This window comes from Chenopodium album, chromosome 21 (assembly GCF_948465745.1).
Source record: "Chenopodium album chromosome 21, dcCheAlbu1.1, whole genome shotgun sequence".
Classification (NCBI taxonomy): Eukaryota; Viridiplantae; Streptophyta; class Magnoliopsida; order Caryophyllales; family Amaranthaceae; genus Chenopodium; species Chenopodium album.
Genome location: NC_137854.1, coordinates 1,639,272 through 1,661,018, shown reverse-complemented (window position 1 = coordinate 1,661,018; position 21,747 = coordinate 1,639,272). Strand labels below are relative to the sequence as shown.

At 36.0% G+C, this 21,747-nt stretch overlaps 2 protein-coding genes across 2 annotated transcripts; both read right to left on the bottom strand.

Annotated features, from left to right (window-relative positions):
- Positions 1–1,701: 1,701 nt before the first annotated feature.
- LOC145603082 (casein kinase II subunit alpha-2) lies at positions 1,702–10,288 on the bottom strand. Its single transcript, XM_081659202.1, has 10 exons — positions 9,988–10,288; positions 6,567–6,696; positions 5,851–6,045; positions 5,334–5,491; positions 3,918–4,008; positions 3,749–3,814; positions 2,896–2,978; positions 2,655–2,718; positions 2,464–2,532; positions 1,702–1,982 (listed from the first exon to the last, which is right to left on the bottom strand). Exons 1-10 carry the CDS (start codon positions 10,269–10,271, stop codon positions 1,923–1,925), a joined length of 1,200 nt encoding a protein of 399 aa, XP_081515328.1. The 5' UTR covers positions 10,272–10,288; the 3' UTR covers positions 1,702–1,922.
- A 1,227-nt stretch (positions 10,289–11,515) lies between these two features.
- On the bottom strand, positions 11,516–15,400 carry LOC145602573 (ribonuclease III domain-containing protein RNC1, chloroplastic-like). The gene is made up of 5 exons (XM_081658760.1): positions 14,387–15,400; positions 13,020–13,224; positions 12,597–12,797; positions 12,105–12,191; positions 11,516–12,002 (listed from the first exon to the last, which is right to left on the bottom strand). The coding sequence occupies exons 1-5, from the start codon at positions 15,181–15,183 to the stop codon at positions 11,685–11,687; spliced, it is 1,608 nt and encodes a 535-aa protein (XP_081514886.1). The 5' UTR covers positions 15,184–15,400; the 3' UTR covers positions 11,516–11,684.
- Positions 15,401–21,747: the final 6,347 nt, after the last annotated feature.

The following is a 21,747-nucleotide window of genomic DNA, read 5'->3' as shown; positions in this document are numbered from 1 at the left end:
TTTTGACCTTTTTTTGCGTGGAAATAAAAATTGCCGAGATGTTTAACATGGTCTCTAATATCCTCCGGGAGTCCAATTGGGTCGGTGGAACCATCCAATATGCCCTTAAACGGTCATTTTACCCGTTCGCAACTTGTGCCGATTTCGTAAACTCAAGCCAACCACGGACGTTTATGACAACATATAATGATCATATATGGTTTCGAACAGCATTATATGACCCCGAGTAGTATCCTTTAGGGTTTCATGTCTTTTCGCCACCGGGCCTCAAAACCTTAAAATTTTCTCAAAAAGCGTGGATTATAACCTTCAATTTTGTAATTTTGAACTTTTTTCGCCTGGAAATAAAAATTGCCGAGATGTTTACCATGGTCTCTAATATCCTTCGGGAGTCCAATTGGGTCGATGGAACCATCCAATATGCCTTTAAACAGTCATTTTACCCGTTCGCAACTTGCACCGATTTCGTAAACTCAAGCCTACCACGGACATTTATGACAACATATGATGATTATAAATGGTTTCCCCAAATGGCATTATATGTCCCCAAGATATATCCCTTAGGGTTTCAAGGCTTTACGCCACTGGGCCTCGAAACCTCAAAATTACCTCAAAAAGCGTGGATAACCTTCAATTTTGTAATTTTTTTTTACCTTTTTTTCGCCCGGAAATAAAAATTGCCGAGCAGTTTACCATGGTTGCTAATACCCTCAGGAAGTCCAATTGGGTCGGTGGAACCATCCAATATGCCCTAAAACAATCATTTTACCCAATTGCAACTTGCACCGATTTCGTAAACTCAAGGCTACCACGGACGTTTTTGACAACATATAATGATCATATATGGTTTCAAACGGAATTATATGACCCCGAGATGTATCCCTTAAGGTTTCAAATCTTTTCGCCACCGGGCCTCAAAACCTCAAAATTTCCTCAAAAAGCGTGGATTATAACCTTCAAGTTTGTAATTTTTTGACCTTTTTTCGTTCGGAAATAAAAATTGCCGAGATGTTTACCATGGTTTCTAATACCCTTCGAGAATCCAATTGGGTCGGTGGTACCATCCAATATGCCCTTAAACGGTCATTTTACCCGTTCGCAACTTTCATCGATTTCGTAAACTCAAACCTACCACGGATGTTTATGACGACATATAATGATCATATATGGTTTTAAACGGCACTGTATGACCCCGAGATCTATCCCCTAGGGTCTCAAGGCTTTTCGCCACCGGTACCTTAACCTCAAAATTTCCTAAAAAAGCGTGTATTATATAGCCCTTATTTTGTAAATTTTTGACCTTTTTTCGTCAGGAAATAAAAATTGTCAAGATGTTTACCATGGTCTCAAATATCTTTCAAGAGTCCAATTGGGTCGGTGGAACCATCCAAATTTGCCCTTAATCGGTCATTTTTTCCGTTCACAACTTGTAGTTATTTCGTTAACAGAAGCCTACCACATATGTTTATGACAACATATAATGATCATATATGGTTTAAAACGACATTATATGACCCGAGATTTATCACCTATGGTCTCAACACTTTTTAACACCGGCCTCCGAAACTTCAAAATTTCCCTAAAAAGTGTGGATTATAGAGTAAAACACAAATATAATTCAAAACAGGTTCACCACTCAAAGTCGTAAGCCTTGTAAAACTATATTCAATGATGAACTAGTAATAGAGATGCACAAAGGGCTCCAACAATGAAATATCAATTGACAATCACAGCGAGTTTGAGTATTATAGATTTGCATATAAAGATGAGTAATGTTGTGTTTTACATAAAATACACCCTGTGCAACCACGTCTGTCTACCAAACGCTGCAAGCAGTTGCAATGTTTTTGATGGGATCATAATCAACATGCAATAACTAATAACGAAGATTTTCCTTCTCATATATGTAAAAGAGTGATGGGCTATTGTGTCCGCATTCTGCTACTTTCTGCAGCTCTGACTTGTGAGAAATATGGATGTGCCTGCCAAAAAGAACAAAAAATTGTTACAGATGTTAATCAGGCCTAATTTGGATCGTAGTTGTTTGCATAGAAGTATAAGTTCCCGAAAGAGTAAGAGAATCATGTTTGACTTGCTACAATTAAGATGTCAAATGAAAGTCAAACTCGTAGATAACTAAATGCAAATGAAATGAGACAAAGGCATAGAGAATTTTATAACTTTTTGGGTGGTTAGGGGCTAGGCTTGGTCCTATATATGGGTTAAGTCAAATAATATGAAGATGCTTGAACTTCTCCCAATACTTAATGTAAAATAGATAGCTCCTGGGAGATTTTTTAACACAAAGATTGCAACAACATATGAATTATTGAAACACAGAGCAACATGAGATAAAATAAATAGTCAACAGTACCTTTTCCTCATTTCATTTTACTTCTAACAAAACACAAAAAATGAACATTTATAAGTAGGAGTTTTACAGCAGATATTATAGAGAATTACCATTGCTTCTTTTGCAGTTAGCCTATCTTGGTGGTCATAGCGAAGAAGCTTATCAAGAAAGTCGATAGCCTGTGAAAATATACAGGCTTAGAAGGTCACTCATTGGAAACATCAGACCAACTTAATGACATTAAACTTCATAATTTTGAGTTACTAAGTACTCGTATTAGTTAATCTTTGATTTGAATTACCTCTGGGGAAACCAAATGCTGATTATCTGGGTTGACAAACCTTGACCATGGCTTTCTGCTGTGCCTACAGTTATGAAGATCAATTTTTATGAATAAGATAGTTTCTGAAATCAATTGATGTTCAAATAATATGACTCATCAAATTCTATACAGCGTTACAGCAGATATTTCCTAGAAAATAAGGGAAAAAATCTAATTACTAAAATTTTAGCAAGCAAAAACAGAAAACTGTAAAGCTTACCTCCCAACAAGAGCATCAAGTTGAGGATCAAGCTCCAGATTATATTTGTTCAAATATGCATTCAATTCATCAGTTCCAAGTACCTGCACATTATCAAAGAAGTCCAAATCATGAGTGAATTCATGAGAACAAGGGTTTGGCCCAACTTTCTACTCCCATGATATATTCATCCAATATGATAAGAGGGTTGCCCTCTTATCCCTTTTCATTGGACATACTATAACTTGGCTTTTATTAGAGAGTAAACAATCTAATTGTCCCACTAACCCACGGCCAGTCTTGCTACCTTTAAATCAAAAGTTTGATTTTAAGTGAGACTCAAAATGTGAAGCATCTAATGATCTAATCACTGATGTAAAAAGGATGAATTGAATCTGCTGCACAGATAAGTTTCCTGCCACACAATTGTGTACGCACACAAACATCTGCAAGTGCACGTACAGACACTAGGTTCTCCTACTTCAGCCAAAGCTTCAACCTAAATCTAATCACTTGTTTAAAAAATTTACTCATGTCAACACATTCAGTTGAGTGGACTAAACTTTCATATAGACCCTCTATTTTCAAGTTTTGATTTGTAGAATGTACAAGATTCCTAGTAGGAAAGAATTTCTGAAAAGTGGCTACTGCTCTATATCCAGGGAATAATATCTCTTATCCGTTTTCAATGCAGTTTCCTTGCCACTCTTATCCCGCTTTAACCAATTATCACAACTGCTAGAAATGTCATAGGTACAGGAAGTGCATCTTATGCCAAAAGAAGCTTTTTCAATATAACAAGGAACTATATAGATTTCATTAAATAAGAGGTTATGAACCATGAAATCAAATTTGAATCGCATTAGAAGCATACCTTTGCAATTTTTACAAGCTGATCGTGGTTGTCATGGCCATAAAAGAATGGCTCTTTCCGGAATATCTAAAAGATTTTTTAAAAAAAAAAAAATAGAGGTGTGCTGAGTTATTTTATGTTCAAGGTAAAATTTATATTTTAGAAAGGAAAAATGAGAACAATTGCTCACCATCCCAGCAAACATACAACCAAGGCTCCACATGTCCAAAGAATAGTCATAGTCTTGTAAATCGACAAGAAGTTCTGGCCCCTTGAAGTATCTGCAAACAAGATACGAGACATTTAAACAAGTGGATCTCACCAACTCCACCCCCCATCAAGTTTGAGATTGATTCCAAAATATATAATTTTAAGAAGTTTTCGTCTCTTCAACTTGCAAGCTAGTTAACAGATTTTTCATTAGCCTCCAAAAAAGACAGGAACTTTTCAAAGTGAATTTTCAAAAAAAAAAATCAGACCAAAAAGCCCTCAAACTCTCTGCTCTAAGTGCCAAACCAATTCCACAATCACCAGGCACATCATTTAGCACCTCAACAAAGCACCAACAACCCTCCCCAACCTTCCACAAGAGCCACTGCATATTCACCTTCCTAATCTAAAGCACCACATCTGTAGATCTGAGCATTTTTATGATAGAGAAAGAGAATGAGAACTTGGGCCCTCGCTAACCATCTTTGTAAATATTATAAAGAGTGGGTTACAAGAGGCAACGTAGAAAGAAAAGGTGGAGAAGAGACAAAAAGGAAGACAGTGAAAAGGAGAGAGATGGATAATATTCTGGTTTAGGAGCAAAGGGATGTGGGAAGATAGATTTCGACATGCAGAAGTAAATTAAAAATTAAAAAGGAAGCTTGAGAATTTCAGTTGGCGTTTTACCAAGTGAAATGATTAAATGGATGTGAGAAGATAGAAAGTAACTAAAAATTGCAAGGGAAATTTAAGCCTTTCAGTTAGTATTTTATTCAGGACCTTAATACTCATTTATCAAGATGCAACTTAAATGGAAGGCACAACAAGTTATAAGTGCAATAAGCTAAGGTAGTAAATATTAAAAATAGACTTGTTCATAAGAAAGTTCGAATAAAGTGGATGAGTGAAAGAAATATGTAGAAAAAGTAAGATATATGAAGGAAAAAGTGGGTGGGCGTAAGTAAAAGGCAGATTTAGTAAGAGATCATGTAGAAAGTGTGGGGTAAGAAGGATAAGGTAGTAAAAGGGGTTTGCCAAAAACACAATAAGGTAAAAATGAGTCAAATTATATGAAAAACCAAAAAACAGAGAATGAGCGAACTTTCGAGAGCAGAGGGAGTATATAAAATTTTCAGAAATTCTAAAACATTCGGGTTTGCTAAAATTTTTGTAGGGTATATATACGCACAAGAATGATTTATCTTGTCCCATTACATACTTGCATAGGCAGATAATTGAGAGCATTGATGGCCATTTTGGCCAATGGGTACATGAAAACAATTTATGTACAGTTAGTCAGTTATAGCTTATATAAGAGCAGTCCCAGGATTTGAGGAAACAAAGGAGATGAGGGAAGATACTGTTCAAATACTACACTTCAAAACCAAGAACTAACCTTGAAGCCACACGAACATTATACTCCTTGCCAGGATGGTAGAATTCGGCCAGACCCCAATCTATTAAACGGAGTTTCCTCAATTCATGATCTATCATGACATTGTGAGGCTTGACATCTCGGTGCATAATTCCTTGTGAATGGGAGTAATCCAAGGCCTATCAAATAAAAGTAGCAACTGCATTAGCTCATGTAAGTGAGCTCATATCACTACCCTCCATCTAACATTACCAAACCCATATCTACTATTTCACTAGCCTAGTAGCCTCCCTTCATTCCCCTGTCCCCTTGCCAGCACCAAGCCACAAACATGACAATCCTAATTATGTGGATGATGAAGTGAGTTTACAGATACCTAATAGTACAACATCAAGCATGAAGTACCCATTTTATGCATCACTCTTTTATTAGCACTAAAATATGGCTGCCAATGGTTTTCAATCAAAGAAAAAAATTAACAAAGCATCAGGCCCAACACAAGAATCATGTATGAGGAAAACATACAAAAATAAATTACCTTCAGAAGCTCGTAGATGTAGTAACGTATGTCATAATCAGAAAGCGTTGGATATAGAACTTTGAAATCTGTACTGTTGACATACTCGAAAACCAAGCTTGGTGTTTTGGAATGCTGATCTCTAACAATATCAAGCAGTTTAATAACGTTGGGTCCCCCACACAGGTTCTGAAGAATCTTTATTTCTCTTTTAATCTGTCAACCAAATTAAAATCACTCTGAATGAGCTTATCATGGAAGCTTGCATCTAATAACCCAGCGAGAGACTATATTTATCAGGTACAATGTCAGCAATAATACACACACAAACAGTACATATAATAAGCTATATATAGAAAGGAGAAAAGCTCTAGAAACTGTTTTATGATACCACAGCAGCAACCGTAGCATATATGTGTGTTTTCACCTTCCACAATTCCACCTTAAAATTCCATACAAGTCTACATCCTCCAGATTTTCAGGTCCATCATGCATCATCCCATTCACTAAGAGGGCCAAATTTCAGGAGGCTTAAGAGATGCCGAGAAGGGAAAAATATAAAATATGCAAGCAAACTTAAGAAATTAAATCCATTTATCTCATTTTCCAATAATCAAAGCTGATACACAAGCACAATAATGAATCTAAGGAACTTAATTACTCTTATAAAACTTATTGTCAAGAAACGCATTCCACAAAGGCTTCATACCCTTGTGCTGGTATCAAAGAAAGCTCACCTTTTTCTTCTTCACAGGTTTCAGGATCTTGATAACACATCTTTCATTACTATTGACGTTTATTCCTTCAAAAACTTCACTGTACTTTCCCCTTCCAATCTTGCGTACAACTTCATAATCATCTTGATCACTAAGAAATTAACCATGGCAAGATTGATTACACGTGTAAATCACTTATCCCAAAATAGAAGCTATAACAGAGGCAAATGTTTAGATAGATAGAATATGCAGCAAATTCCAGATCTATATCTACAGCAGAGAAATTATAATATGATTATTAAACACACACACACACACACACCACTTGATGAGGAGTTAGTTTAAAATCTAGAGCAGAAGATATGAAACTTATTTGCCAATGTATGAGAATAGCTAAATAGAGCAGAAACAGGGTAATGAAATGTTATAACAGAGGCATTATGTCACAAACCCCAAACCCAAAGACAAATCCAAAGCTAAAAAAGTTCCCCTACTGTCCACAACTCTAAACTTCTGTCTCCACAGATCCTTCCAAGTGTAATTGAATAAATAGAAATGCAATACACCCAAACCACCAAAATCAACATTAACAGGATAACAACCAATTAGTTATCTTCACTGTAATTGGGCACACTGCACAAAACATCCAAATATATCATATGCCAGCAGTCCCTCTTTATTGGCAGAAAATTGCAATCAATTTTGTAAAGAACTTGACGACCACTTAGATAGAACCTGGTCTTTCCAAACAAAATAAGCTAGCTAAGCTAAAAAAGCTTCTGAACTTAGTACTTTAGTATGATGGGGAGATAGATTAGATTTAGATTTACAACTAAAAACTCATAAAAGGTTGGAAGACCACATCCTAAGATCTAGTGCATAGCAATGCTAAAAGAACCAAGAAAAGGAAGCAAATACTCCGTCAAATCCTAAGACAAAGACAATCTTCTAAATCATTTCCAAAATATATAAGAAAAAATAAGGTCAAGTGGAAATGGGAAGAACATGCATTGGCAACCGTGTCAAAGGGAAATGGGAAGAACTTAAAGGCTCAGAGGGAGTGAGTAAACATATCTAGTCACCTTTCATTAACTCTGCAATGCAATGAAAATGCAAACGAACAAAAATCAACCTCTTCAGAAGAAAAAAGAGAAAAGGGACAGCCATTTCACATGCTTTTTATTTGTTTTAGAACACCAACCTGACTACCCTAAGCCTCCTATTCACGATGTGTAAGCTACAGGCATAATGGGGAAGGCAATTTCTGCTGTCTGCAGTCATTTATGAGTCTTATAACTTGGCTTGACCAAGAAGTTGGCGGGACTGATATTTAGTGCACAGAGAGAGCTATTATTAAGTGAGAAGGTGAATTAAGCAAGAAGCTGTATAAATAAGAGAAAGGGTGTGAAAGAAAAGACATCCAAAAAACCTGTATTTCCCTCCTACTTTTGGAATAAAACTGGTAATTTACTCACACCCTCATACAATTGCTCCCCTACTCTTTTACTTCTCTTCTTATGTTTAACATTCTGCATGGGAAGAAGACTAAACTCGCTAGGTATGGAATCACTAATTCATAAAGTAGATCTTTCTGTAACAAATCTAGCAGCATTATATAACATTCATTCTCAAAAGTCTTAATTTAACCTAACATATAACCATTCAGTCTTAGTTTGAGCAAGGTGTTCTTTCACACCTAGTATCTCTCCACCATTTCAGTGACACAATCTTTAAGACAATGCATAAGCAGCCACTTCATATTTGAGCCAAGTTAATTTTTCTCTATTAATATTGTCCTTGCCATTTTTCTGTATTACTTTTATAACAAAAATGTGTGTGTGTGTGTGTGTGTGTGTGTCTTAGTTTTAAAAGGCGCAAGGCGCAAATAGTCCTTGCAGTCCAGGTGCAGGGCGCAAGGCGAAGGCGCGCGCCTTTTGTATGCAAGGCGCATGTATTTATTTAATTATTTTAAATTATTTTTTACTTTGATTGTACTTAATACCAATTAAAAAGATTCACAATAAATTAAACAATGATATATGTAAAGCTAAGGTAGTCTAAGTTTGAAAAATTGTCCACCATTCTTCAATTTATAACTTAAATCTTAGTTATTTTCCTTAAGGCAATTTGAGGCGCACGAGGCGCGCGCCTTCCATAGGTGATTGAGCCTCGCCTAGCTAAAGACCATTTCCCTGGGTGCGAGGCGCGCTTTTTAAAACCAAGGTGTCTGTGTGGGTGGGTTGGGGGGGGGGGGGGATGGGATCTCAAAGCCCTACAGAAGATTAGTAAAGAGGAAAAAGTTATCAAATCACTATCATCACCATCAAAATCAAAGATCAAATCAATATCACTTATATTAAATCAAGCAAAGAAGTCTTAATCCACCATTTTCCTAGAAGCCTAATCCTTCTAATAAACGCCTTAACTAACAATAAACTTATTCAAAAAGCCAGACCTCACTCCAATCATTGACTAGATCAGACCCAAAGGAATCTTTCATGATCTTCTCGGACAGTAGTCCTTATCAGAACCTCATACAAGCAGTCCAATAAAAGAAGAAAGAGAAATACTCTTATCTACAGAAGGGGAAAAAAGCCATTTTACATCCACCTACCCAATAGATGTTTCTACAAAACGACATCCTCAAAGAAAGAGATTTATTGATTTCCTGATGATATATTCCCAGAAGGGGAAATGTCTTGAAAACAGTATTTCCAAATGCCTATTCCTTCATGCGATAGACACATTTACCTAACAGCTTAACCAAATCAGTTAGCACTCCAGTCGCTCATGATCTCCGCATTCCTATACATCCTTATAGTAACAATCCAAACGAAAAATAAGAAAAACTAACCAACTGAGAATAAACGCCATATCAAACCTAAGAGATATTATCCTCAAGGACTGAGACCAGTTAATTCTCCAACAAAATACCACAACCCCACACATAGATAATCAAGAATAAAATCTGCAAATATCAACTGATTTTCCTTGACTTATCTATCCACACACGATGCGTCACTCTCCGACCTCAACCCGAGACATAGCTCAATAAAGTAGCAGGACACTACAGCCACAAGCTAAAAAATCTATCATATCACCTACCCATGAGAAGACCATCGCCTTGGTTGCTCAACTAATACTTCTCAAACTCAACATAAACAAAACGCTCCAAATCAAACCCTAAACCAATTCATACTTCAATAGTTCAATTTAATAATTCAAACCCCTAGCTAATTTCACTCCATGATACAACAATCGAAACTCTCAAGCATCCATAATTCAAAGATCCAAACAAATCAAATCATACAACAATTCAACAAACAAAAAATAAAATAAAATCCATAAATCAGCATGCAAATCAATCGACAGTAAAACAAATCAAAATTAAAATTAAAATTCAAAAAAATAGAAAAAAAAAAAAGAAGAAATGAGAAATTACCCCCATTGAACAGTAAGAGATTCGTAATCCCAGTACTCGCGAGGTCGGACAACATTAACGTCGGTGTAAACACGAGCTTTCGACATCGGAGAAATACCGACGGCGGAGATCTCGTCGGATGGAGGTGGGCGTAGGATAGGGGGAAGCGCCACCGGCGCACGGAGAGCGAGGAGGGCGCAGAGTAAAGGGAGGCGGAAGAAGAGAAGTGAGATAAAAGGGTTAATAGTTGTTGTGGAAGAAGTGTGAGACTGAGTGACCTTCACAATCTCATTTTTCCATGTCATCAGCACAAGATTCTGAGATCGCCTGATTTTAGTTACCAGATTCACGACTTTTTTTTTTTTTTTTTTTTTTTTCGGGATTTTTTATTTTGTTTTAACTTTGATTAATTAATTACTGTTTATTAATTTCAGTGTCATGACTTGTGACTGACTTTCATTTGATGGTGATTTATTATTAGATTAAGATTAGTATTCATTGCCTTTAAAAAAAAAAAAATTAGTTTTCATTTATTTCAAGTGTGCTTGCTTCCAACTTAAGTATCCTTCTAGTTTTTGTTTTGGCTGGTGGATTAGTTGATCTTCAAGTGGGTCCCCTAAGGACTACTAGGTTAAAATAGTTTGGATAAATTGATCGGTGGAGAAAAAAACATACGAGTAAGTTTTCACAAGAAAAAACACTTTATTACAGATAGATAAAATACTACAATTACAATATTACATTTGGATAATTAACGGTCATTGACTTCAAAGTTAAGTACTCCCTCTTTTTTTTTTAATGCATCAGTTTGACCGGCACATTTGCCGAGACGTTATTTTGACCATTAATATCTTTGATTGTGTATTAGTAAAAATTGTAACAAAATTATATTATGAAACTAGACATTATGACAAATCTAATGATATATTATATAATAACATTTATTTATTTTTTAGAGGTGAAAAAATTAAGTCAACTATGGTATGTGAATAGTGCAAATGTGCAATTGTCAAAGTGATGCATATAAAAATAAACAGATGGAGTATTTAGTTGCATCGCTCAAAAAAAAAAAGTATGTATTTCACAATGATATTGATAGAGTGGATTTTGTGGAGAACCAGAGATCCATCTCCACCCATCCTAATTAGGTTAAAATGAGTGATGGGGCAAGAATTCGAGGCTTTCATTGATGGGTTGTTTGGGTTTGAATTCGGATTGCTGGGTTTTGTAGATGACAAAATAGGGCATGAAACGACGGCGGCGAAGGTGGTGAAATGGGAGGGGGAGGGTGGTCGCCAGCCGTCGTCAAGTGGCTAGGTAGTGGCAGTGGATGGGGGATGGGTGTGTGCATTATAAACCGGACTCATGTAAAACGGTTTCACGCAAAACTTTCTCTAAATGTTAAACCGTGGTTTATTTTCTGTTTTATAAATAAAAATCCGTGTTCTTAAACTTTTCTGCATCTGTATCATTTCTTCTTTTGTAACTGGGAAATGGCACAAGAGGATTTCTTCTTGCTAAAAATTATGTTCTACTTTTCCTGGCTGGCTGGCTGCATAATTTATATCCCTAGCATCATGAAAAACTTACACAAAGTAAAACAAAAGTATAAAGCGGGAGAAATGCATTTCTTTACAACCCCCCTTGATGGATTATAAAAAAACGTAAAGATACAATGATACATGTTACTTTTACCTAAATCTACATAAGTGAATTTATCATACAGGTTTTGGTTGTATTTGCTCAAAGTCAAAGACCTCAAACATCAGGCGTCTCACGTCTGGCTTCCCATAAACTGCATAAGAGAGGCCATGAATGGCTTGACAAACAGATTGTGTGGCAGGATTTCTGAGTTTCCGATTGTGCTCATAAGCATCTTGAACCTGGTCAGAGTATATGATGAATCGATGAAGAAACTTCTCTCGCAAGTACTTTCCGCAGAACTTGTTCATCAGGATACGGCGATGCTTCTCTTCTAGCCACTTTCCAGGAGCATCCAAATGTTTCATTAGGAGCCTTTCAGCCATCACTAGATCCTGCAGTAGAACCAAAAAGATTCATCTATCTTAAGCACACTTGCAATGCACAATATACTAGCATCTTATATATATTAGACAGCAGAATCCAATAACGCTAACCTGGATCTTTTGGCCAAGATACTCCAGTCGCTCTAAACAAAACCTAGGATGTTCAAACTTGTATTTTGATGGGTGCAGGAAACATAGCTGCAATTATTTTAAATATTTCAGAAGAAGAGATCAAAAAAGTTCCACTGACCAATTCACACATAAATAAGAATGAATAACAGCATAAAGTTTAGCAGCAGTTCCCCATTTGATGAGAAGATAACTTGACAATTTGACATCAATAGATAGAATTTTCTAAATGAGCATCAGTTGAGCTCAGTAGCAAAACATAAAACAGGAAGGACTGACGTTACAAGTCAGTTGGGTTCAAGTCATCCAATTTTAGTTTTAAACTTAACGACAAAGTTCTATTTCATCCTAAAAATAAGGATTTGCGGCATTTGCCAGCATACTGGACTTATTTTCAAAATTCATGTCAAATACTTGAAAAGAAGAAGGCACTCAATGCACCATAGTCCCAAAAAAAGAAACTTGGAAATATACCTGCAGCCCAAGTCCAAGCTCAATATTCCTAGCTTCAGTGATCTCTGGGAGTCTATCATTCATCCGCAAAGGATAACCTAGTGTTCTCATAACTTGGGGTCTGCTATCAAAATCCCATATGTTTCCTCGGAACCGATGCATGCCTGGGGGCACACAAGCTCTAAAAACCCTTGGGTGCGCAAAAAGAGCATCCTCTGGAGGCTGTTAGCAGCAAGTAGTTTAAAAATAAATTAGCAGCAAGTGTGTGAATATTTTCTACAAATTAAAATCATCAGAGTGCAACCCCATAACAAAAGAATTTAAGCATGAAACAAACAGATAATTATCCAAACTTCTTACCCTGATAGCTAAATCCAAATAAATATAGTGACTTCTTAGCTAAGTATGTCAAAATTCCACAGGAGCAAAAGAGTAATGACTTACCCTATATGTAGCTACATCTTGCCAGCTGAGTTTTCTTCCATCAAATTCTGCAGAAACATAATCAACATCCTCAAGCTGCCTTCTTTTCTTTGGCTGGCAATCCTCATCTTCCGGGTCCATCCCAAACACTTCAAAAAGTACACGATAAACTTCTGGCATCCCATAACACAAGTATATAGCTCCAAACAGAGCCCAGAACACAGACCTGTAAAAAGAGCATGTGTTTAATACTTAATATATCAATGAAACAACCAGTAACAGTTCACATACAAAATAATATTAAAGAGGAACACTATAATCTAATAAATACAAGGACCATAAATGTATAGGTGCTTTTCCAACTTCCTCTGAAAGACAAACTGTGCTAATTAAACGTTATTCTTCAAAGGAAATTTCACTATTACAAACAAAACGATCAACATCCCAAACGCCAATTCCAAATGGAAACGAAATGAACGATAAAGTCACAAGCTCCTGAATTCATTCATTGAGCTAAGGACCCTTGGGAACTACAATGAACTCAGGCCAGTATGTTATTTCCTATTATGACTCCATGAAATCAAGTGCACCATGAAGGCATGGAGTCATAACTCATAAACGAAAATGTAAACAAGTTGGTGATAGGCAACATACAAAAAAACACCTCACATTCAGAAAGGCTCCTATTTTCTACCATCATAGGATCTTACCTTTTCAGAGAATTCTCCTGTCCTTTCAAGATCATAGTAAAGTACAGTCATAGTTAAAGGCCTTAAACACAACTGATAAAGGCTATACTATGGGAATTAGACTATCCTACTGATTCAGAGTTGAAGCTCACTGCTTTTTGTGATTCAGATTGGGGCGGACAAGACCCTGATGCAAGGGAAGAAACCCACACTGCCTCACATATTTCTTTCCGTCTTTTGGTTATAAGAGGGGCCGAATCGATGGAGAGTGAAGGAAAAGTTCTTAATATCTAGAGATATTAAAGAGCTACAGTAAGCATAAGTATCACTTAAACCACTAACTGCTAAAGTTATTTTCACCTTCAAATTCACCTATCCCAAACAAAAATGATTTCCTTGAATTTTACACATTCGTAAACCATAATTTCTTTCATTATTCCTTCACATGGAATTATGCTTCTATATAAGTGCAACAAGAGGAATATCTCAAACCCTAATAACCCTATAACAATTAATCGTTCTTCATACAAGTAAATCATACCATACCAAATATCAATGCATTCTTCATGTGCCAAACCAATGTTGCCAAATCATACAACCCATTTCTTTCATTTACACAACCAGCAACTATAACATGAATCAAAACAACTATAAATCAATCAAAAATAGCTGCAAAAACAAGTAGAAACCGGAACTTACTTCGAAGCCGGCTCTCTCTCATGGCGCCTCAGCTTATCAATATCATCAAAGGGGAAGACCAAATTATGCAAACTAGCAGCCTTAATCCATTTAGGCAAGTACCTCTTCCCAATCAAAGCAAAAACCCTCTCCCTCATCGGCCCCGGCGACTCCCGGGGATACCTCTGCAAGAAGAACTCACACAAAGCCAATTCCAGCACATATTGCCCTAAAAACATCAATCTAGCATGCCCATGTTTCACATGTCTAGCATTCACCCTAGGACAAGAAACATAATAAGGGTGCTGAAATGCTAAATACAACAAAGTATCAAACTGTTTAGCAGGATTATCATCCCCTAAATTATCAGAAGGTTCTAAAGGGTACCCTAAAGCTTGCTTAACCTCAAGTAAATACTCATCAATCCAAGTTTTATCGGCATTGTTAAGCTTCGAAGAGGGTAAACAAGAACTTAATAAAGGGAATTGTTTAAGGGACATTTGAGGGCTATCTAAGAATCTCTGAGCTAATTTAGCATCATCTAATGGAGGTTTAAGGATGTATTTTCTAGGGGGTGCTTTTCTTTTTGGGGATATTACCTTTTTACGCTCAGCTAACTCTTTAAGGAGTCTTTGAGGGCTGGTTTTAGGGAGTTCTTGAGAATCCATGGCAGAAACAGCGAGAATTCTACGATGGCGGAAAATGGGTTGGGGTTTTTTGAGTGGGATTTGGAGTGAGAAAGATGGGAAAGAAGATGAAAAGGAAAGATCCCCGCATTTTGAGAAATGGGGTGTTTTAATGGTGGATGAGAGGTCCATTGATAGAACTGGTGAAGAGTGTTAAGGAGCTGTGAGTTGTTTTAATGGTTGTTCTTTTGAGGTCTTTAATGGCGGATTTGAATTGACGCCATTGAAGAGAAGAGAGAGAAAATTGGGGGTTTTTAGAGGGTTTTAGGAAGAACTGTGAAATTTGGGAAGTTGAGGATAAGGTGGATTGATTGATAGAATAATCGCTGCAATGGCAAATGAGATTCTGAGAAAGATGGAAGAAGAATGGGACTAGTGGAAGATTGTTTAGTTTATTGGGCCTTAAAGTGAATTGTTTGTTTGTTGCAAAAATTGGCATGAGGCCCAATTGTTTAACTTGTTGAATCCTTAAAAGTTGAAACAATTTGCAAATATTCTGATTTTTTGAATGAGAGTGATCATGATTGTAGATAAGATCCTTCGTGTAAATGTTTGATTTTGATGGTCACCCTTAAGGTTTTAATTAATCAATCTAGTTGGTATCTACATTAATCCAAAATAAAGTAAATGTGTGTATTATTATTACTCATTCTAAGTGAATAGTGTGTTTTTCTGTAAAGATTTACTTCGTATGATAGATTGATAGGTGATCGATAGTAAAGTAAACATAGGAATTAAGGCCTGTTCTTATTTACTAAACTTAGCTTAACTGAACTGAACTTATTAGAGCTGAACTGAAATGAACTGAAAATAATCGTATGAGAACAGGCCCTTAGTTTGTAATTAGGTACAGTGAGTCGTAAATAGTACTCGTAACTCATAAAAGAAATTGGGGTCTTAATATTAGAGTTCTAAATGGTAAACCCGGACAAGTTTTATCCGATTCTCCACAATGGTTTATCTATCTCTTTCCTCTCTTAAAACACCCTACATTTCCTGCCTACAAAGAAGTACTATAAAACGGGCATAAAAGGAAAATAATGCGACTATTACAAAGGATTAGATAAACCTAGATTTTCTAGAAATGATCTTCAATGACTAAAATAACCACATTTCCGCACATTTTTAGTTAATAAATCCGAACTCGGCTAAAATAACCCGTTTTAACCTATCAAGCCAGCTACATTTTACGAATTTGGATATGAATTCTTATTTTAGTACTCCCTCCGTCCCTAAATTACATTCCTCTTTCTCTCTATCATGTGAGGAATAAATGCTAGAAAGAGAAATGTAATTTAGAGACGGAGGAAGTATCAAAATTTTCCCTAACCCGTTCCTTTTTCTTCTTTAATCTATACTTCCCTGACATCCCCTCCCCTCTCGTTCCTCTTCATAATTGCTATCCAAACATAGTGTAACGACTAACGAACTATTGTGCTTGGCTGCAGTTCATAGTCAATCTGTCAATACTCAACAGAATTAATGGATAATCTTGAAATCAAACACTGTTTGGGAGGAGGAGATTTGTGGCTTTCCTATGATTTTGGTGCATTTCATTCGTAATCAATCCGCAAGTGAGAGACTATCAATGCCCTTCTCAGTTGAATTCTTAAATGCACTTCTTTTCCTTTTGTTTTTGTTATTTCTCTGTTGATTTACACTCAGATTTTCTGCTAATCTAACTCTCCTTTGGATGAATTTGCATTTTTTGATTAGAGATAAATTGGTTATGTTGTGGTGAAATTACTCATTTCTCTCACCTGCATTTCGTTGTTTATTTAGCAAATTCATTGTATTACTTTCAATTGCAGAGTTTGCTGATTAATTTTGTTGCGTAAATGGTAAACCTAATTGCGTTTAGAAAGAGAGTGACTAGTGTTGAACAAACATAACCTTCCTTGATTATGATTGAACTGGGGTGAAAACTAACCTAACTATTCTAAATGTATAGATTAATATTATGAGGCAGAATCTTAACATCATTCTGTCTCTATAATTACTAATTTACATAAACAATTCTCCCTGAATGAGTAAGCGATGATCTAGTGGAGCGATAATGAAAATCGCCCCTTGAGGTTGGGTTTGAATTTTCTAAGACTAATATGCATCACTTCAGGTCATACACAAGTATTGTACTGAGTACACACTTGACCTTTGGCTAAGCTAGAATAGTGTGGTGTGGAGGGTTCTTACTAGGGTTGTGCTTTCTTACTTTATCGACAATTATCCTACTAAAGTAACTTCCTGAATAATTAAGAGATGATCAGTGATCATGAAAATTGCCCAACACTCAAGGGTTTGATATTTAAATAGACTATATATACTATGTTTCACTTCAGATCATAATGTAGACCCTTGGTTGAACTAGACATGTGTGTGTGTGTGTCTGTGAGCGCGAAAAGGTTTATGAGATTAGGGTAGATGTTGTAAGATGACTTGGTTGGAAGGAGTGAGGAAGGATATGAAGTGCATGGATTTACGTGAGGATGAAGTTTTGGATCGTAAGGGATGGAGGAGAAAGATTTATGTTGATGACTACACGGAATAATCAAATTTGGTTCATGTTAGCCGACCCCACTTTTGGGATTAAGGCTTTGATTGATTGATTGATTGATTGATTGGTAGATGTTGTGGTTTTTTGTGACTTATTATGAAATTGTATAGCTATATTATAAAGAAATTGTTATACATTATGGGGTCATGAACTCATTGTAGACCACAGTTGGTTTAATTTCTACCTGATGGTTGGAGTTGCTAAATTTAATTGAGAAATCCTCCCAAAAAAGAAATAGCAGGAGCAAGCAATCTACTACGTATAAAGTCAGTGTACAATTATATTGTGCTGACTATAATGAGAGTTATGATGAGTTCTATTGGTATTGTTTATGGGGAGAGGTGAAATTGTGGGATATGGCCCATATGGGGTGATATGACCACTATATACAAGAATCTCAACTAAGAATGATTTACCACTATAATATGTACGTATGTGCTTAATTGCATAAGTAGACTGTAACCTGTGTCAAACTGCAAGACTAGCCTGTGTCTCTTACTGTCCATGCCTGAGAATTGTTTCTTTGTGTCCACAATCAAGAATGAATCCTTGTTGAGACCATTATATAGGAACCATGATAGGAATATATCACAATGGTCATTTTTCTTATTTTTTCGAAAAATTTTAAATCCCAATTGAAGTGGGGCTGGCCTAAATTCTATCTGCAGGTTGGCCATGGTTTGACAATTACTAGGACTTTTACAGGTAAGGAGGGTGCATGTGGGCCTGGGCCCCTATGTGTTCTGAAAAATCTGCAATGATTGCTGTTGGTCTGTATTTTGTTAATCATGCATAACAGATATGTGCTTGATTTATTCATTGCAAAATTTGCCTTAATCATAGAGACATTCTTGCTTCTAGTACAACTACAAAATGAAAACGTAATGTAACTATAAAATGGTAATGTTGATTTAATAATGAATCTTGTTATTCAGCTATATAGTAATATGAAAAGGTAATGTAACTATAAAATGGTAATTTTGTGTAGTTATTACTCAAAATGCTAGCTTGTTTCTATGCTTACTGAGGCTATTAGGGTTGGCTTTACAGATATCAGTATTTTGATTCTTCTCTTCTTATGCTATGTCTTGTCTGATGTGTGTTAAAAAGCTAGGAGTAGGAGTACATGAAGTCTTGACAATGTCTAAAGGCCATAGATATTATTTTTTGAGCTGCATGTTCATCTTTATGTGGTAAATTTAAAAATTCAAGTTGATTGATGGACATAGAATTAACTTAGTTAGCATTGTAAGATTTCTCGATCCATCTCATCAAAAAAGTTGCCAGTCAGAGCATGCTGGATATCTGGATGGGTAAAAAATATATATTTCATAATTAAAGCTGGTTTCATCCTGTTTGTATGTGTTGTCTTTAGTCACTAGCAGTTCTAACTTGTACAACTTATCTTTATATGGTGGCATACTTGCATGGTGCCAAAATTTCCAATTTTCTAGGGATTTAAACTGGTTATTTACTGAAGATGCTGGATGTTGTATCTTACATATCTATACTCTTGTTTTATAGGCTAGAGCTTAAATCTTACTTCGTATGTATCACCCATCCCTGTGCTTTATCCTAGGGAACTTCTTAGAATTTAGAGGCATATTGGGTTTGAGGTAAATTTAATGTTGTTATTATTCAATTTGGTTAAATTCTCAAATTCACAGATTCACCCTCTTTCATATTTAACATTATATAAGTAAGACATGTTATCATCAGCCGCAAACAATGTAGTGAGGCCTTGCCAAAGTAGTGCTTTGGCAGGGTAAGATGTATTTCTTCACAGTTCACACAGAAGCTTCTTTGTGCGTAGAATAATATGTGATGCTGGTGGTATGCATGTCTAGGCATATAAAGTTGCTGCTTCTGGCTGATTCTTCTAAATCCTTTCTTTTTTACTTCTGCTTCTCCCCCCTCTAGCTAGAGGCCTTTATCTTTCAGATGGGACTGGTAGCTCCTTGTGGTTTAACTTTTTAGTTGCCCACCTTTCATCTAATGTTGTGTTGCTAAATAGCCCTTACGCATCATCTTTGCCTCATTCTTAAGTTCAGATTATTTTATAAACACAAAAATTGAAATATTAGCTGATGCTTTGAGCCACAATGGACAAGATGATAAGGAGGCAGAACTGCAGAAGTTGTTGCCTCTGCTACTTTGTAGTATTTACTAATTCCAAAAGGCTCAATGTTCATGACAGGTGGAAATTTGAGTATTACTTGCTTTCAAATTTCTGCTTCAAGACTGAAAGTGTAGTTGCATTATTATCATGTCAGAACTGTTTAAAGCCTTTAAGCTACTCCAGTCATGATCCCTTCTCTCCTGTCAGTTGTGACGTGAAATGCCTCATGTCGATTGAAATGCCAGTTTAATATATAATCATTTGGTATCTATATGATTAATTATCATTAGCTTTAATCATCTTAAACATGCTGTTATTCCAACACCTCTATTTTGTCATCTTTGGCTGTCTTCTGCATTTATTTGCCTTTTGTCTTAGTTGATTCATGACATTGGGTTTGTGAAGGGGAAAGAAATATGAAATTATGCACCAGTGGTTGATCCTTCAATTTCATAACTTTTATGGAATGGGTCAATGGGATAACACAATCCTAAACCTTTATGCATGTGGCCTTGTTTGTCTCAATTATTGTAGATGTATAGTTTGTATATTGCTGTCTTTAACTGGATTTATATGTTTATCTTTGTGTGTAATATAATGCTGCGTGCCAATGAGAATTGCTGGTAGGAAGTAAGAAAAGCTATTAGCTCTTTTTTTTTTTTTTTTTTTTTTTTTTTTTTTTTTTTTTTTAATCTTGAACTGGTACTTTTGTAGCACTTCAGCTGCGTCGATTGGAGCTGTTGATAGTCTTGGATAAAAAAATGATTTCTCAATTCTGAAAGTGTAGCCACTTGCTCTTGTAGCTACTTAAACAGTGCTATCTTTTTCTCTCGTGTGAATCTTTACCTATTCTTTACTAGGTGTGAAGCATCCAATATGTTGGTGTAAAGATAGAGTTGGTAACTTACAGCTCAACAAAAGATATGTATCTGTTGTTTCAAAAAAAAAAAAAAAAAAAAAAAAAAAAAAAAAAAGAACGATATGTATCTTTATAATGCAATAACAGCATTGCATTTTGAAGGACCCCATACATTTGCATGATATATTGATGTGATTTGACTTCAACAGAAATATTTCTGAGCTTCAATATTTCTAACTTCAGGTCTTATTTAAATTGATTCAATTCTGAAAGATTTATAACTGTAGTTGGTCCTTCTCTAATTTACAGGTTCTATCGTCGTTCCAGAACAATGATAGCCTCAAAATAGATGGTGAACCTCAACTATTGGCACGAGTTGTCTATGGTATGATGTTTACATATTACATGACTATTTCCTTTTTATTACTCCAAACAGCAGCTAGTCACTTGCCTCACATTGAACTGCTCCTTTTGTGTGTATGTGTGTGTTGAGCGGTAGAGGATAGAAGGATGCAACTTCTTGTTATGTGTGGTTCGGCTTGAAAATGATGGCTTTGGGTGTTCCAATACAGATAGTAACAAAGTACTGACCCTGCAATACGATATGTTGAATTGTTGATAGTTCCTCAATTTCATGCAGAAAATCCCGCTGATACCATGTGCTGTCTTCATTGTTGCATGAAAGAAAAGGACTTTAAATTTTTTTTTTTTTTTTTTTCTAGAAAAGTATACAGACTCACCTTCTGGTGCTGGTTTTCCTTGTGGGGCAACTTTTTGAATTTGGTCACCTACTGGTGTCTACTTGATTTCTAAAATTGAAAATGAAAGAGGCTGAAGATAACTTTTTATGGGGAAAGTTTGCATGATTCAATCAATTATTAGGTTAAGTCTTCTAGAAAAGATAAAGCACTCTGCTCTTGACAGATCTGAGCCTTTTGTGGTATGCAAACATTTCTAATGTTACCATATCTGTTACAAAATTGATTGGATAATGCTTTTTTTCCTGTCCTCTGGCTTGCTAGGGATCATCAAGGCTGGTTAAGATCAAACAAGCCAATCGGTGGATGCATGTGGATAGCTGGATCATTAATCTGTAAGAATGTGGCAAATTTTTCATGCACCCGGGAGTACCCAAGATAGCGCTCCTGATTTGGCATGTGCAAA